The sequence below is a fragment of the Ambystoma mexicanum genome, chromosome 1q (assembly GCF_040938575.1).
Source record: "Ambystoma mexicanum isolate Mex_15411 chromosome 1q, UKY_AmexF1_1, whole genome shotgun sequence".
In the NCBI taxonomy this organism is placed as follows: Eukaryota; Metazoa; Chordata; class Amphibia; order Caudata; family Ambystomatidae; genus Ambystoma; species Ambystoma mexicanum.
The window spans coordinates 125,476,008-125,495,311 of NC_090922.1; the positions used below are offsets into that span (position 1 = coordinate 125,476,008).

A 19,304-nucleotide genomic window follows, 5' to 3' on the forward strand; every position below is an offset into this window, starting at 1 on the left:
GGCGAGGAGCAAGAAGGTTTTCTTACGATTGTGAAAGATGGAAAGGAGGCTATGGGGGAATGCCTTCAATCAGGACCGGACACTGGTGACAGCATTAGTAGGTCCATGGCATCTAGCACAGTGCTACGCAGATTTGCGTGGCTGAGGAAGTCGGGCTTCGCACCGGACGTGCAGGCCAGGCTACTTAAAATGCCATTTGACAGCTTGAGGTTGTTCTGCAGCAAGGCGGACGGAAGTTTAGAAAAGCTGCAGACCTCAAAAGCGGCAGTTAAGTCTCTTAGTGCTTCTATAAAACAACCTCAACAACACTCCTACTCAGGCTTATCTTCCTGGAGGGGTCGTCCCTTTCGATTCTACTCCTCATTTGGGAGAGGGAAGGGACAGGCTAGTCAAAGAGGACTGCAAAGGAAATGTCCTCGAAGTGGAAGAGGAAAAAGTGCTTGATCAGCCCCAGCAGCTGCAACAAAGCCTGAGGTCTTGACCCGCAAGACCGCGGGGGGTGGCAGGATCTCTCAGCATCTGAACGAATGGCCAGGCATTACTTCAGATGCTTGGGCATTGGAAACTGTAGCCCAAGGTTACTTCCTTCCCTTTCAGAAAAGACCTCAGGATCATCCACCGGGATACAGCTCAGGAAATTTTCACCCTGCTAGAGAAAGGTGCAATAGAACATGTACCTGTAGCGGAAACGAACAAGGGTTGGTACTCCCCATACTTTCTCATACAGAAAAAGGACGGAGGATTGAGACCCATCTCGGACTTGAGAAACTTGAACAAGTTCCTCAGGAAGGACAAGTTCAAGATGGTCACACTTTCTCAGATCCGTCAGGCTCTTCAACTCCAAGACTCGTTGGTATCATTGAACCTTCAGGATGCTTACTTTCATGTGTCGATCCATCTCAAGCACAGGAAGTACCTAAAGTTCGCGATTGGCAATTCTCACTATCAGTTTCGAGTTCTGCCATTCGGGTTGACCTGCACCTTCGGGTCTTCACCAAGCTGATGGTGGTAGTGGCAGCGAGTCTCAGGAGAGGTGGGATTCATGTCTTCCCATACCTGGACGATTGGTTAATCAGGTGTTACGCTCACCTGGTCTCTGCAGGGACGTTGGGGCACGGTTGGAGCCCTCCCTGGATTCGGCTCTTCAGGATCGGATCTCTCCCCCAGCTGCTGCCAAGTACGCTGCTCTGGATGTTGGTACTGCCCCTGCGAAAACACAAGAGGTAATGAGAAGGGTATGGAGGTATTGTGACTCCCCTCTGACCTTTCGTGCCAAAATGAGGTAAGTAAGCGTTTACCCATATAGGCTCACCTGATATTTAGTGAGGGTGAGCTCTCCATCCTGCTTCTCATGAGCAGGGGCGCTTCGAGATGTCCCAGTTGCTTCACTGGTCCATAGATGTGGTGGCCCAGGCCGGCTGTGACCGAACCCCTTCGAAGGTAGGAGTCTTTTGTGATGATTATTGTTCTATAATTATTAATGTCTTGTCACATGATTTTAAGTTTGTATCCTTAACAATGTCTCTTTCACCCTTATTGATGATGGCGGCCCAGCGGAGCCGTTGCACCGGTGGAGGACTTGAAGTGTTCCCAAGAAGATGGCAAGTTGGAATCTTAAGGTAAGCGCTAGATGCGCGTGACCTTAACAAATGTCCTGATGTCCGGATTAGGTTTCTAACCTTATTCGTTCTTTCTTCCTGCAGGTATAGTCTGGCGGTGCTTGGAGAAGAGTTGCGGTGCGTGGACCTGTCGGCGAGTGATGGATGCCTGCGACCGCGGCGAAGCTGGCCATGTAGAACTCCCGAGTTGGGGGTCGGGTAAGGCGTGCAGCCGGTGGTTGTATTCCACGAGCCAGGTAAGTGTGTTCTGTGATGGAGTCACTGTGAGCAGGTTTTGCTGGAAGACAGGTAAGATGCTTCTCCGAGATGGTTTCGCTGGTTAACAGGTAAGATGCTTCTCCAAGATGGTTTTGCTGGGAAACAGGTAAAAGGCTTCTCCGAGATGGTTTCACTGGAAAAAACCAGGTAAGATGCTTCTCTGGCGGCTGTGAAAGTTACGCTGCTTAAGCAGAATGACGCTAAGCGTTGTCCTGCGTGCGGGGCAGGCTTAAATAGCCTGGTCCCGGACACGCCCCCTTGCTCTGCTAGATGGTTCCACCCTGCCACTCCCAAATGATGCTGCACGTGCAGTTTCATTGAATCCTATGGCCAAGCCCGGCCCAAATGCATGTGGATGATTGCTATGGGATGGAATAACACGTGCCCAAGGAAAAAAGTGTGCTTATGAGCTTGGCGCCAAAGGCGCCAGGACTTAGTCCAACTCGACCCTTTAGGGCATGTGAACTGGAGTTCCTGTCCAGTGGCCATGACAGCACTCCCCCTCAAGGCCCCGCTCACGATTTTCCTCCCTCCTGGTCTTGGTTTGGTGGGATTATCATGATGAAATTGTCTAACTAGCCGTGGGGCATGGACAAAGTCACTGGGCTCCCAAGTTCGATCTTGCGGTCCGTAGCCTTTCCAATCAATTAAGTAGTACAGTTTGGATCGTACTACCGTAGAATCCAAAATGTCTTTGACTTCGTATTCAGGTTCCCCATCTATGACATCTGGGTTAGGTGGAGTTTCAATCCGAGTATCTGGCTTCATTGGTTTCAAGAGGGAGACATGGAATACCGGATGGATTTGCATGTTAGTTGGTAAATCTAGTTTCATGGCTGCAGGATTAATAGCCTTGATGGGATAGGGTCCCAGGTACCTAGGTCGGAAGGCTCAGGGTCCTTTCAATGGGATGTTCTTGGATGCCAACCAAACTTTATCCCCAACTTGGTAATGTGGGGCTTCCTTTCGGTGTCTGTCCGCAAACTTTTTCTGTTGTTCTTTAGCCTTGGTTGGTGTCTCTGCAGCTTTTTTTAGAGTTCGCGAGATAGTCTTGTGTAAAGTTTTGACAGCTGGCATTTCCAAATTGTAAGGAGAATCAAAGATGGACGTTCGAGGGTGACGACCTTGAACTGTATAAAACGGGGTCTGTCCGGTCTAGTGTGGACTGGGTTATTGTAGGCAAATTCCGTTAGCCAGAGAAGGTTTTTCCAAGGCTCCTCAGTTTGTTGCAGCATGCACCGGAGGTATTGCTCTAAGGTCTGGTTGGTCCTTTCGGTCTGGCCATCAGTTTGGGGATGGTGACTCGTGGATAGCCAGAGGTCAATCTTGGCTATTTTGCAGCATCTCCTCCAGAGAGCAGAAACAAATTGTGTTCCGCGATCCGAAATTAGCACCGACGGGAAGCCATGTAGTTTAGCAACTTGCTCTAAAAACACAGTGGCAAGTGCGGAAGCAGTTGTGAGCCTCTTCAAAGGAATAAAATGGGCCATCTTGGAGAACAAGTCTACAATAACCAGAATTGTATTGAACCAGTTGCAAGAAGGTAGGTCGGTAATAAAATCCATCGACAGTGTGTGCCAAGGTGCTGGTGGTACCGCTAATGGACGTAATTGCCCCGCAGGACTTTGTTTCTGAGACTTATTTTGTGCGCACACCCCACAGGTGGCGATATATTGGGCAATGTCCCTTCTCCAGGTTGGCCACCAATAGCCCTTTTGGATCTTGGCCTAGTCTTGGCGATTTCAGGATGCCCTTCCACTTGCGATTCGTGGTAGTTCGCTATTATCTGCCTTTGCAAGGCTTTGTCTTGGATATATAACCTTTCTCGGAAATAGGGCAAATCGTCCTTAATAGAGCATTGGTTTCCTTGAGCTAACCATTCCTGTTGTGCTGTTGGATTCATTCGAGATCGAAGATCAGTTTTTATAATTCTTCCAAACAGGAGGTTGCAGCGATTTGATTCTGAATTCGTTCTTTGGGTACAATGGCCACAGGCTCGGATGTTGCGAAGGCTTCCTTGTCTTCTCGCATTCGGGATAGGGCGTCAGCTTTCCCAATGCGCACCCCTGGTCTGTATGTAATTAAGAAATCATATTCTTCAAAGAAAATGGCCCAGAGGAGCTGGCGCGAGGATTGGGCCTTGGCTGTCTTTAAATATTGTAAGTTTCGGTGATCTGTAATAACCGTGACCGTGTGCCTGACTCCTAAAAGATAGTGTCTCCATGTCTTGAAGGCCCCTTTGATTGCCAATAGTTCCTTGTCAGTAATTGCGTAGTTTAACTCTGGCGCAGAGAACTTATGAACCAGAAGGCTATGGGATGCAGTTGTCCAGTATCCGGATCGCTCTGTGATAAGACGGCTCCCATGGCAATACTAGAAACGTCTGTTTTGACTACATATGGCAGGTCAGGACGGGGATGCCGAAGAACTGGTGCTGAAGTGAAGGACTTTTTTTAGTTCCTGGAAAGCCTTTTCAGCCTCAGGAGACCAAAGGAATCTCTTCTTCAGTAAGGAAGTGATTGGATGGACCATTTGTGAAAATCCGGGAATGAATTGTCGTTAAAAGTTAGCAAATCCGAGTACACTTTGCACTCCTTTGATGGATGTTGGTGATGGCCATTGTAGAATTGCGTCCACCTTGCGGGTATCCATATGAGCACCTCGTGGGGTAAGCATGAAGCCCAAAAATTCGACTTCTGTGACGTGGAAAGAGCACTTTTCCAATTTGGCAAACAGCCGGTGTTGACGTAGCTTTTTCAAAACTGCTCTTACATGGGTGACGTGTTCTTTCTTGGATGAAGAGTAAATGAGAATGTCATTGATGTACACGAGTGCACAAACATCCAACAATTCGTGAAGTACATCATTCATGAAGAACTGAAATGAAGCAGGTGCATTGCATAACCCGAAGGGCATGACCTGATACTCGAAAAGCCTGTACTTGGTTCAGAATGCCGTTTTCCATTCGTCCCCCTTTTTTACCCGCACGAGATGGTAGGCCCCTCGTAAGTCCAATTTAGTGTAGTTTTGGGCGTTCTTAACTTGATCGAGCAATTCCGGGATAAGTTGGAAGGGATACCTGTTGTTTATGGTGATTTGGTTCAGTGCTCCATAGTCGATACAAGTTCTCAAATCACCATCCTTCTTAGGTACGAAGAATAGAGCTGAATAGGCAGGGGACTTAGATGGGTGGATGAAACCATTGAGCTAGGTACTGGGGCAAGTAAGATTTCAAATGCTGATTTTCTTGCTCAGTTAGAGCATAAATTCGACTGCATGGAATTTGTGCCCCCGGCACTAGATCGATTTAGCAGTCGTAAGGCCTGTGAGGAGGAAGAGTATTTGCTTGTTCCTTCTGGAACACATCCTGATAATCCAGATATTCCAGGGTTAGAGAATCAGAAAGTCCCAAAATAGATTTGGTTTTGGGTTCCTTGGTCTTCTCCTCTTGGTGGAAGCAAATGTTATTGCATTCTGGAGGAAAAGTCACCACTCTTGTTTGCCAGTCGATCCTTGGGTTATGTGTTTCCAGCCACAGCATTCCTAAGATCATCTGGAACTGTAGAGCTCCAATAAGGTCGAAGGTAATGTCTTCTCGATGGCCGCCCTGATATATCAGCATGACTTTGTCGGTATGTTGCGTCACAGGGCCAGATGACAGTTGAGACCCGTCCACCGTTGTGACGTTTTCTGACTTGAGCTTTTGCTGAAGAGGAAGACCTATTCGTTCAGCCAGATTTTGATCAATATAATTTCCCACTGCACCACTATCAATATATGCCTCCAATGCATGTACTTTTGTGGGTTGCTGATGGTTGACCAAAAGTACCGGGATGACCAGGTGTGAGGTCTGTACAGATTCCTTCTTTTTTCTCAACAAGTGGACCCCTACACTTGCCGGGTGCTGGAGTTTTCCTCTTTTTGTTCCTTTTTTTCTTTCCCATTGTCAGTTGCTCCTACAATTCTTTTGGGGGGGTTTGATGGGGCACTCTCGAAGGAAATGTCCTGCTTTTCCGCAGTATAAGCATAGTTGTGGCTGCCTCCTCTTCTCTCGCTCCACCTTGGAGATAGGAGCGTGTAATCCTCCAATCTGCATTGGTTCGACTGGTTCATGGGTTTTGGCTGAATTGTCCCGGGGTCGCATATAGACGGACCTCCCGTCATACCTTGAACGGTCCATTCTTTGGTTCTGCAACCTGTGATCTAGTTGTACCGTCAGATTTATATACTCTGCACACCCTTCAGGAGGATTAACCACTTGGGCTAGCACATCCTTTAATTCCCCATGCAAACCCTGATAAAATAGCGTGGTCCTGTTCTCTTCCAGCCAATTTGTCTGCGCTATGAGGTGATTGAAGGTGGCAATATAGGTAAGCAAGTCTTGGCTCCCAGTTTGATGTCCAAGGCTTGGCCTTGGCTATGACTAGCAAACGACTTTTCCATTTCTCGTTGGAAATCCACAAAGTTTCGGAGCAGAGGATCATCCTGGTTCACTAATGGTATCGACAAGCCTGCTGCGCTTCCTCCTAAATAGGAAATGACAAAAGCAACTCGTGCACTATTGTTTGGAAAGGCCCCAGATCGGCACAGAAAGTGACGACGACATTGATTCAAAAATATTGCATATTTGGGGTCTCTTTGCCAAAGCTGTGCTTCTAATTTCCAAACTCTTAATTATCGATGTTTTAGCCCTAGTCCAGCCATATCTATCGTTTTAGGATTGTCAAACCAATGCCTCGCATTTATTGAGGCAAGAGTTGTTTTAACATGATTTATCCATCTAATTTTACTTGCTCAAGTGTGTTAGAATGTCTGAGATGATTTCCTTGGGTATGGTTGTTTTTTATGCCCTTCTTCACACCTGGCGTAGCCCCCCGTACCATGAGGCGAGGCTTTACCAGACTGTGTTTCACACAGATGTTGTTCTTTGCCGTTCTGCACACCTGTTGTAGTCCTTGTACCATGAGGCAAGGCTTTACCAGATTGTGCTCCACACAAATGTTGTTCTTCATGCCCTTCTACACACCTGTTATAGTTGTAGTCCCCCGTACCATGAGGCAAGGCTTTACCAGATTGTGTTCGACACATGGCATTCTGCACACCTGACATAGCACCCCGTCCCATGAGGTGAAGCTTCATCAGATTGTATTCCACACAAATGTTGCGTTTCATGCCTTCTTGTAAACCCGATGTAGCCCCTCTTACCTGGTGGGAGGCTTTACCTGAGTGTGCTTTCACGATTTACCCATATGTTGTAAATTGTATGCATGGTTCTGCACTTTGTGGACTGTGCTGTCGCACATGTACTGTAACTAGCGCCTAGATGCCTCACAGCTTTGTGCGCTGCTATAAACATAGAAATAAAATAAATGCATTGTGGCCTTTGAATTCACTCACGCTGCTAGCCACTACAGGATAGGGGAAATAGTGCACTGGTCCTTGATGTACTCCTGTCCCAATTCTGAGTCAATGGCATAAACTGGGAAAACATTTATTTTTCTATCAGTTGTAGTTTTGACAAGGTGACTATCCCCCAGATTTCAGCCCCATAAAGGTCAATACTAGCACAGACCTTTACCAAAATTGCCATATGTTAAATTCTAAGGTTCCTAACAAAGGGAGAAATCCATGCTATTTCCTGAGTCATCCTGGTAGTTTAGTATGAGCTCTGTCCCGACCACGCATGAACTAAAGCATGCACCCAAATAATCAAAATATTTTACTCCCCGAAGTGGGCATTAATTGAATGTGAATACTCACAATATCTTTGATTTATGCCCATTATCAGAACAGATGACTTGTTTGCATTAATTTTCAATTTGCGAACTGAAATTAACCCTGCATAGCCAACCAGGAGTTTCTGATGAGCCGTCTCCTTGCAAGAAGAACTACATTGTCAGTATATGCTAACAAAGGTTAGTCTTCTTGTCACCCCATGTAGACTCTTCAATGTTATTGCATCATTTGTGTACAAATTTAACCGAATTTGTGCCAAGACATGACTCTGTTGCAGCCCCTTATATGTTCTAAAGGGAACCATATAGGAACCCTCCCGGTATGATGTCTTACCACACATTCAGTACCATTATGTATTGCAATTGTTAGTTTTAATAGACGTTCGGGAATACCAAGATCAAGAAGTATTGCCAACAGCTCTGTTCAGTCCACCAGATTGAATGCCTTGGAAACATCCATGAAGGCTAAATACATGGTATCTTCTTTTAATTTGATGTATTTTGAGGTCAGTAACAGAAGGGTTGTTATTCATCTTCAAATTCCTTGCCCAACAAACGTCAAGTATGTTTTCTCCAGAAGACGGCCTCGGGTGCCGAATGGGAACATTTATTTGAAAACATTTTTGAGGCGTTTTCTGAGGTGGCTCCTCATGACCCCTCGAAAGAGCCAAAGAAGGCTGTTGATCCTGCTGCGTCCTCTAAGACAGGCAGGGAATTGGTTAATGCTTTGACCCACACAAAAGCACTCAGATACCTACTAGAGTGACGTTTACTGCAGAGACTGCATCGAAACAAAAGGCTTCAATGACATCCTCCTCGAAGGAATCGAAGTCGAAGGGACCTTCTCAGAGTTGACTTCAGAATATAAGCCACAATCAAACAGATTTCTTTCAATCCTTTGGATGCCTTTTCAAAGAGGAAGAAGACTATGACATCATCCACTTTGGGTATGAACGTTTTGGGACACCAAATGCTCCAGAAGAAATAATATGAGGAAGATGCCAGTGGCCTAGACACATCCCCTGAAATTGAGTTTGACACTCAAGGTGTACATTCTCACCCAAATGCAGCCTATAGGACTGTCATGAACAGGGTGCTAGAATATTTGGGGTGGGATCATCCTGAAAAGGGCATTACCAACATGATATAATGGATATCTTAGAAAAGGGCCTTCCTAAGAAGCCTTTGCTGCCCTTCCTTACAGCACTAAAGAATCGAATTATGGAAATATGGAGGGGAAAAACGCCACTCCTGCTGTGAATAAGGAGTTGGTGCAGAAATACAAGCCTTCAGTGGACCCTGGTTTTCTATCTAAGCACCCTACACCTGAGAGCTTAGTACGGGCTGCAACCGTAACAGCCAAAGCCACAGCTTATTTTGCCATCCCCCAGATAAGGGTGATAAGCATTATGACGCCCTTCCTAAGGGGGTCTTTTTGGCAGGAAGTATGGCATATGGAACTCTGGTGAAATATAGCTACACATTATGGAATGTGATTGCATGAGCTGCAGAAAATATAACCGGAGGGGTTTACTAACCTGATTAATGGCGGTTAGGAGGCTTCTTGTCAATCACTACAAGCAGGATTTAGATGCTTCAGACTGAGTTCCCACATGCATGGGTTCTAATGCAGTGATCAGACGATTTGCTTGGCTCTGTAAATCTGGGTTTGCACTCTATGTTCAGTCAAGGCTACAGGCTTCAAAGGCTGCAACAAAGTCTTTGGGGGCAGTCATCTGTCAAGCCATAACAGCAACCACCTTCACAAATCTGGATAGGGTGGTCTTTTCAGTACTACTCTTCCTTCGTTCAAAGTTGAAGAGATCAGACAGTTCAAAAACAAGGGCAAAGACGATTTTCACTTGCCCCAGCAGGTCATGGAGGAAAGATTGCCCAGGCAGCAACCCCCTCCTTGCCCTCAGCCACAGCCCCAAAACCTCTCTAAGCACTTTGCTCACAGGACCCCAGTGGGAGGCAAACTGACTCAGTATCTGCGGGAATTGCAATCCACTACTTCGGATGCATGGGCTCTAAAGACAGTGGCCCAAGGGTACTGTCTCCCATTTCTGACTAGACCTCCAGATCTGCTCCTCTTACAGGATATTCTCTTCCTGTTGAAGAAAGGTGCAGTGGAAAGGGGTAATAGCTCACGGGCAACACGTTTGTCTTGGAATCAAGACAATGCAGCGCAATACACGTTTGAATCCATATCCTGCGCTTAGAAACCAATCTCTGGTATTAAGCGCGTTATAAAATAACATATTATATTATATTATATTATATTATAAAAAAAGGTCCTGTAGCGGACGGAACTAGGGTTGGTACTACACCTATTTCTTGCTCCACAAAAAAGACAGAGGACTACGACCCATCCTGGACCTGAGGCGCTTGAGCAAGTACCTCAGGAAGGGCAAATTTAAGATGGTCACACTTTCACAGATCCTCCAGGCCCTTCAGCTCCAGGACTGGATGGTGTCACTCGATCTTCAGGATGCTTATTTCATTTGCCTATATATCCCAAACACAGAAAGTACCTGAGGTTCGTCATTGGCACTCTCAATTTCGAGTTCTGCCATTCGGGCCCACCTCTGCCCTTCACCAAGTTGATGGCAGTGGTGCCAGCGAATCTACAGAGGGGAGGGATTCGGTATCTGTAGAAATGACAGAATCCCAAAAAACAAGGAAGGCATTTTTTTTGCAGATTTTGTTCACATTTTTGGTACATTTTTATTAAAATATAGGAGTGGGGTAAAGGTATTAGTTGAGGTGGAGGGAGTGTGGGGGTCACGCCCCGCATTCTTAAAAAAAAAGGTGCAAAAAGCAAGTAGGAATTAGGGTTTTTTCAACCAAAACAATTTGGTCATTTCCCCATTCGTTTTTTTTTTTATTCGGTTAATTCATGGACAGCTGAGGGATTCACATCTTTCCCTACCTAGATGACTGGCTGATCAGAGCTTGTACTCCCAAGCAGGCTCTGGAACATCTCAACGGCACCTGCCACTCCCTCCACAAACTGGGCTTCTCCTTCAACTTCAAGAAGTCTCAGATTACACCTTCTCAGAAGCTTCAATTTATTGGTGCGGCCGTGGACTCTTTGTAGGGAAAGGCTTTGCCTCCTGAGTTGAGGGCTCATCATATGCAGATGTATTTATTTATTTGACATTTATATAGCGCTTTACTCCAAAGTGATTTTTCAAGGAAGTTCGAAATAGAGGATAAGAAGTAATAGAATGAAGGGAATAAGGAAGGGAGTTCCAGTGGGGGAAGAAGAGAAAAGGAGCGAAATCGTGATTGGGCACATGGAGGACGATGAACTGATAATAGAAACTGACATTGAGATAGAAGAGAAGGAGAATAGAAGGAAACTAAAGATGAACGATAGATGGGTGCAAAGCCATAGAGAGATTTAAAAACAATACAGAGAAAGTTCAGTTTAAGACAGGAGTGGAAAGAAAGCCAAACAAGTGAAGATAATGATAGAGAAACAGAATCACGAGGAAATAACCAACATAAAAGACGGATAGATGCATTGAAAACATACTTAAAGTGGAGCCAAATGAGATACAGGAAGGCCAAAGAAAATAGTAGAACAGTAGAATAGACCAGGGAAAAATGAGATAGGAAATCAAGATGTCTAGTAGCATTAAAGGTTAAAAAAAAGGGCAAACTTTAAAAATATTTAAAAAATGAAAGTGAGAAATTGTAGACATATGACCAGAAAAAGATGAATCAGTGTCAAGATAAAGACAGTTTACAGGCAGAACTGGAAATAGGTAAGAAGGAGGGATGAAAAAAGATAGGGGGAGAAGGCAGGGGAATAGTATTAAAAATACACTTTTTGGACTAATAGGAGAGTTCTCACCTGTTGTTTCCCCCAATTCGTGTATCACACAACAAACACACAGGTTTTTCAATTTTCAAGTTATTTATACATTCCTACCATAAGTGTAGCCTACAACTAACTTGCCCTCCAACATGTCTTACTGAACCCACGTGGACTCACTACCCCTAGATTGCGCTGATGGACACCTTATCTAGGGTGAGGGGATAGGAAGAGAAAACTGGCCCTATCTCATGCTAGTCACCAATACTTTCTACAAGGCTGCTTTCTGCAGAATGTGTGTTAATTGCTTTGCAAATGAAAATGTTATCTTTATTCATTTTCTTTGCTAGGCATTTGCCACACTTTGACAGGATTCATTGGTTACACTTGTCATAAATTAGGCCAAGCTGTGACCTAGCAAACACTCTCACAGTGGATTATTTTATGCATTTCGCAGTGTGACTCCATTGCTGGAAAGGATGTCCCTGACAATTTAAGAGTACATTCCAGCAGAGGTTTACCAGTGCAGGACATTTGGAATGCCGCAACGTGATCCCCCTTATATACATTGGCAAATAATTATTGCTTAGACACCATGTCGGGCCAGGATGCTAGTTTTGGAAGAGCGGTTCTGCACAAAATTATGTGCTAATTAAGATTTCACAAAAATCCACTTCTCGTGACTACATCTACAAAACTGCTATTGGAGTCGATCTATGATGAGCAATCTGTGAGAGGCTACAATCCATTAGTAGAACAAATTGCTTACCAATGGTAATGTTCTTTCTGGAGGATTTTCTTCCCACAGATTCCTCATTGCCCTTCCAGTCTACTACTCTGACTGTGAGCAAACTTTTGTTTCTTCTCGTTTAATGCCCAAATGGATTGCATAACTTCTCAAGACGGCAGAGCAGGAAGAGAGAAAAAGTAGGAACTGAAGCAACGGGGCATAGTGCATGCGATTTATAATATTATCAACGTCCCGTCCACACGCAGGAATGGTAACCGTCAAGGAACATCATTGCCATTGCTGCACAGTGCCCCATGCTGTCATTTATTTTATTTTCTCAAGACTGCACAGCATGATACAAATAAATCTAATATGAGGAATCTGTGGGAGGAACATTCATCAGAAAGAACATTACATGGGGTAAGTAATTTGTCTTCTCAATTATCAAATCCTAATATCTCATTGATTTGTGAAATTAAGAAGTAGGGATTCATTTTCTTGGCACATGGATTTTCCACCATCGCACAGACTATGGGCTTCATTACACGGAAGGCGGTAAGGGTTAACGGTCACCGGTAATGATACTGGTGACAGTTAACCCTTACCGCCTTACTACGAGGTCCCTTTGCGAGTTGGTACTTTAACGCCTGCTTTTTAGCAGTTGTCTGACCACACGGTCCACCCATCACAGGTCACGCAACCGATACCCCTTCTTATCTGCTTTCCATCAACAATTGTGCACTGCTTTCCTTTGACAGTGAGGCTTGTTTCTTTTCCCACTGTTAGACTCTTCCAACACTTTACCATGGCTTGGTTGGTTTCCTCTTAACCTGCAGTTCCTTGAACTCTTTTAGCTTCGGCCAATACTTGATTTCTTATTTCATACCCTTCTTGGTATTCTCTTTGCCAGGCATTAGTCACGGGTGATACTGTGAGGGTGAATGTAAGGCAGGCATGGGTGAACAGATCAGGCCTTGAGGAGAGGGAAGCATGTAGCACCTGGCCCAGAACCTGAATGACCCCCTAGACCTATCTCACTTCTTAGGGAGACATTAGGCCTCATTACGGGTCTGGCGGTAACCGTGCCGGTGCTACCGACAGGTTCCCGTTGGACCCGTAATGATTTACCGGCGCCTGACTGCCCGGTAACACAGGGGATTACAACCCTGGTGGCCGGGAAGTCAGGCGCCGGTAAATTGTAAATCCCCATTCCTATAGAGTCCAATAGGACTCTATGGAGTGGGGACCACGGAAGCACCGGCACCTTTGTTAACGGTGCTGGTGCTTCCGTGACGGTCTGCCTACCGTGACAATTGTGCCCGGCAGGGTCAGTCCTGCCAGGCACAGCAGCTACGGCAGGCAGACCTGTAATATGCCGGTCCGGTAACAACAGTGCCGGTAAGATTACCAGCACCATTATTTCCGGACTGGCATAGTTGTGATGAGGCCCATTGTGTACTCAACTGATACAAACATGGTATATTCAGCAAGAATACTGGTTCCAACTGAAGATCCCAACCCTGCCTTTGGCCACGGGAACATGCCTACCAGGAAATAATGCCAACCATGCTCAGTGGTGTACAAGAGACTGTGAGTGACACTGGGGAGAGACATGGACAAAGACCATTATAGAGGAAGACATGGTTAGAAGAATACTGCGTCAGGGACTCAAACCTCAGAGGCATGTCCAACTTGAACTTTGTTTTTTACCATCTCCGTCCCATCGGAACTGACAGATGTCCTGAGGACTCCAGTTGCCAAAAGCTAGAAGCCTTAGGACCCAGGGCACTGGTAGGTTCATTCTAGAGAGGCTTAACAATTGCCTGGGAAAGGAACTTGGTAAAAATCTTTTTGTGTTTTTGTCACTGCTTCAGAAGTTGATAAACCATCTATATTAGACACAAGTTAGCTTCCTGTACCCTAACCAGGTCCTTTGTTTTCAAAGCCTAATTAAAAGTACTAAGTTTGAACTGTTAATCCATTGAGTCTAGTCTAGTTTTCCCACCTGTCCTTGTGACAGCTGACATATACCGTGGTTTCTGAATGTATTCAGCTATCAAGTTTGAAGCATTGGAAGATATTTAAACTACATTAAAAGATGAAAAATATTGGAAACTATGTGACTGAAACTTACATATTTGAATCTGCACACATTAAATTCCTGATGGAATCAAAAGTAACAGGAAACAATTCCTGTGTATGGCATATTCAAACTGTAATACAATTTTGAAGGTTCGGAATTTAATATTCCCAGAAATGGGAATGAACCTCATTACAACATATATTTACATTATTCAATGTCCTTGTAGTTTACAATATGTAAGATAAACCATGATCTGCTACCTTTAGAGAATGGCTGAATGGATACAAATTGGACATTCTTAAAGTGACAAACTCATCAGCTATCAGACAATTCCACACTCTCAGAATTGTTAAATGTTAATAGTCTTTGACTTAATTCTGTTTGTGTCTACATTTATCTTGCCCTTTTAAATTACAGGAACTACTTGAACTTTGTCGTTGAGGAGATGATTGACCCTTATAGGTAAGTGACCATGATACATCCCTGTCATTAAAAGCTGTTCCCCACATACAGACTTAAGTCAAGCAGTTGTCTTATTTTGCTCACACTTACTAATTGCCAACTCATGCTTTGCTTCTTTAGGTTTTATTGGTTTTACTCTGCTGATGCTTACAGTCCTTAGTAGTGAGATTCAATTGTGTGATATCACCTCAAAGGAAAGCAACGGATAATGAGAGAGATTGTAGAAAAAACATGAGCAGAGTGTTGGACAAGAGAGGCTGAGAATATTTGGCCGAAAAACAGAAAGGATGGTTTGGTGCAGAGAGAAAGATAGAAATCAAGAGAGAGTAGAACATATAATAAGTGAAAAATAGCATTTGCATTTTTTTTGAGAGAAGTGCATTGAATTTGTGTTGCCAGTTTTGTAGTTCTTCTGCAGTGGTCCAAACGTGCTTCATCATGAAGGAAAGACCATTTCTGTTAGTTAATTTTATTTCATTGCTTTCTAGATCATGTAATATACTATTAAACCCAGACACCCAGTTTTATTCATTCTTTCAAACACTTGCGGTAGAACTTTTAGTCTGTAAACTTGTCACCAAAGTAATGCTTCATATGACATGCAGAAAGAAATGGGAAATATTTTACATTATTGGCATAAAACAAGTGCCTGAACATCTATCTCCTATTTGCTTTGGGCACTTACCACAAACCATACACCCTAACCTTTAGATATTTCTTGGTTTGCTTATATATTACTTTTGAATAATGCCAAGACACAATTTTACCAAGATCTTATCATCCCATTCCTCATCACCTCGCTTTCTTTCTTCTACTATCACTAGGTTGCTTGCAGCTCCACCATTTGATCCCTCACTGTCATATTCATTAGTCTCAGAGGACTTTGCGTCTTATTCTATTACCAATATAGAAGATATTCGTTCGTCTTTTACAACGGATAAGTCTATTTTGTCTTTCGTTCTTTCCACCACTAATTGCTCTTTTTCTACCTTCTCATCTATATGTGATGCTGATGTCACATTAGTCATTTCTTTGTCTAATTCTACAACTGCACCTTTTGATCCTTTGCCACCTTATTTGGTGAAATCTGTTTTTCCTTCTTTGGTATTGCATCATGTGATTTTCTTTAATTTATCTCTTCAAACTCTTTGTTTCCTGTCAGGCTTTACACAGGCCACTGTTATTCCATTTAAAAAAATCAAATCTAGATTAATTCTTGCCTGGTTAATCTTCTTCCAATATCTCTTCTCCCATGTTTATCTAAATCGCTTGAAATAATTGTTCATTTTCAGATATCTAATAGCTTAGTGTATAATAAGTCAGTATCACCACTTTAATCTGGTTTTCCGGCTGGTCATTCTACTGAAATAGCACTTTCGAGTGGATTGTGTCCTCCCACGTATTCCTTATCTTTGATATATCCAGTTCCAGCTTGCTGGCCTCTGAAATTTGTTTTCAGTAGAGGGCGATGTCCTTCGGAGGCCTCCATATCGGCGTCGACATCATCATAGGTATAAATAGTTGCACGCAGTGTGCTTTGTTCAGTTCCGCTTTTCCGTGCTTCGTAAGCCTCAGAGACGTAACGCTCGGTTCCTCAGTGATTCAAAAACTTCAAAATTTCATGAAGAAAAAACATCAAAATCTTCAATCCTGATGGGATCTTCGTCCACTCCATCGATGCCCGGATCCGGCTTTAAAAAATGCTGGGATTGTGGGAAAAAGATGTCTTTGACTGATCCCCATAGGATCTGTCTATGGTGCCTGGGCCCAGGGCACCCATGTTCAGAGTGTGAAGAATGTCTTTCTATGAAGGCGAAAGCCTTGAGGGAGCACAGCGGGTAGCTGGAGAAAGGTAAGACCGTAACATGTTACCCCTTCAAAATTGACCTCTGACGAGTCGAGAACGTCATCTCCTTGTCGAAAAAGAAAGCACTCCCGTTTGAGGTCTCGGAGTGGATCACACCACCCATCTGCTTCGAGACACAATGAGTAGAGGCGCCATCGATCGCCCTAATCTTCGTCCTCCAGTTCCTCAGAAAAAGTTGCTTGCCCCACTAAGTACAGCACCCCGGCTCAGTGGGAGGAATTTCGTCTAAAAATGTTAAGTGTCTTTGAGAACGTGGCCTTGTCCCCCTCAGAGATACCAGCAGGTGATACCCCTGGTTAAAAAACCAGTAAACATAAAAGCTGTGAGTCGTCGACCTCGGCAAAACATACTCGCTGTAAGATGTCAACCTTACCTTCGAAGTCCAAAACTACATCAACGACTTCATCGAAGGAGAAATTACCGATGCCTGGTGCCCATTCGACGCCGTTCGCACCCGAGGCATCGGAGTCTCCTTTGAGAACGTCGAGACCGGTATTGACCCCATCAGCGACATCGAAGAAAATCCAAATCCCTCGACAACATCAAGGCCAATCTCGAGTACATGGATGCATTTCATGATTACATCGAGACCTATGACTTCTAACTTGACAATTTCAAGTCTTTCTCAGCCAGTGATGACTAATATAGCCCCCTCATCACTTGAGAGAGGCTTCACACCTCTTCCACGTTCTGATTATTTCAGGGCTTTATCTTCCATATATGAAGAGGGGGAAGACTCAGATTCAGAAAGGCCCTTTGGTCTACAACCTACAAGACCTTCTCTACCAGAAGAATTTATACCAGAAGACGTCAGGCTAAAGGATCTGCAAGAGTCCTTATAGGAGGTCAGTGGTTTTGATACCTCTCCAGAGGTGGACTTTAGTAAACCAGAGCCTGATGACCATTCAGAAGAAAGTTATAGGTTACGTATGAACAGGGTAATAGAGTACATGGGGTGGACGAGACCCACACCCACTTTTGACCAAGATGACCTAACAGACATTTTAGATAAGGGACCTCAAGAAGACCTTATAGTTCCCTTCCATACAGCCTTGCAGAAAAAAGTAACCACAAATTGGAAGACTCCGGAAGTAATTCCTGCAGTCAGTAAAAAACTCTGCAAAATATAAGACATCGGCTTCAGACCCTCCTTATTTATCTAAACACCCCACTCCAGAGAGTCTAGTAGTCCAAGCTGCAACTTCATCAAGCAGACAATCGGCATACACCACTACCGCAGGATCGTGATAACAAGAAATTTGACGCCATGGCCAAGAAGGTCTTTTCGGCATGCAGCATGGCTCTTAAGTCTGCTAACGCCACATGCATGCTGGTAAGATTCAGTCGCACCCTTTGGGAGTGTGCTTCAAGGGCGGCTGACCACCTCCCCGAAGGAGAGGAGAGAGGCGGTTTCTTGAACATTATGAAGGACGTGAGGGATGCGATGTGCGAGTCCCTCCAAACTGGTCTCGACTCTGTTGTCAACATCAGCAGAGCCATGGCGGCTAGTACCACAATCCGCAGATTTGCGTGGTCGTGTAAATCTGGCTTTGCTTCTGATATGCAATCCAGACTTCCGAATATGCCCTTTGACGGCACCTATCTATTTGGTAAAAAAAAGCTGATGGCAGTTTGGAGAAGTTGCAAACTTCCAAAGCGGCAGCTAAATCCCTTAGAGCTGCAATTCGACACACTCCAAACCGCCCCACAGGTATGCCCTGGAGGGGCAGGTCCTTTCGCTTTTACTCTGGTTTCAGAAAAGGCATAGGACAGCCAGCTCAAGGGGGCCAGAGATGGTTCACCCGTGGTGAACGGGGCAAAGGTACCAAGTCTGCATCCGCAGGTGCTGCCTTGCCTTCAGCATCTGTGCCAGCCGCTCTGAAACCCCTCTGAGGTCTTACTACACAAGACACCAGTAGAAGGCAGGTTAACTCAACATCTGACGAATGGCAGGCTATTACTTAAGATGCTTGGGCATTGGAAACAGTTGACCAAGGTTACTGCCTGCCTTTCCTACACACTCCTCAGAGTCATCCACCGGGGAACAACTCTTTGATGTTTCCAGACCATCTCCTTATGCTGGAGATTTTGGACCTGTTAAAGAAAGGTGCTATAAAACCGGTACCTGCAGCGGAGAGGACCACGGGTTGGTACCCCCCATATTTCCTAATTCTGAAAAAGGACAGAGGAATGAGACCCATCTTGGACTTAGGAAAATTGAACAAATTCCTCAGGAAAGGCAAGTTCAAGATGGTAACCTTTTCTCAGATCCTTCAGGCCCTCCAACTTCAGGTTTGGTTGGTATCTCTGGACCTTCAGGATGCTTACTTTTATGTGCCAATCCATCTCGAACACAGAAAGTACCTGAGGTACGCCATTGGCAGCTCTCAGTATCAATTTTGGGTTCTGCCATTTGGGCTGACCTCCGTCCCAAGGGTTTTCACCAAGCTAATGGCGGTTGTGGCTGCAAGTCTCAGGAGGGGATGGATTTATATCTAACCCTACCTGGACAACTGGCTGATCAGAGCAGTGCCTCCAGAACAAGCTCGAGATCATCTGGATTATGTTTGCCACTTCCTCCACAAGCTGAGCTTCTCCCTCAATACTTCTCCCTTGATACCATCACAGAAACTCCAGTTTATTGGAGCAGTCCTGAACACATCCCTGGGAAAAGCCTCTCCACCAGAGGTGAGGGCTCAAGATATTCTACAGATGGTGACCAGATTT

The 19,304-nt window shown here is 44.8% G+C and overlaps 1 protein-coding gene across 2 annotated transcripts in view; it reads left to right on the forward strand.

Annotated features, from left to right (window-relative positions):
* SLC7A5 (solute carrier family 7 member 5) overlaps positions 1-19,304 on the forward strand; it is a 657,550-nt gene that overhangs the window by 280,054 nt on the left and 358,192 nt on the right. For both annotated transcript variants that reach the window (XM_069636161.1, XM_069636164.1), the window contains exon 4: positions 14,666-14,710. In XM_069636161.1, the coding sequence (XP_069492262.1) occupies positions 14,666-14,710 (45 nt within the window). The remainder of the gene's footprint in view (positions 1-14,665; positions 14,711-19,304) is intronic.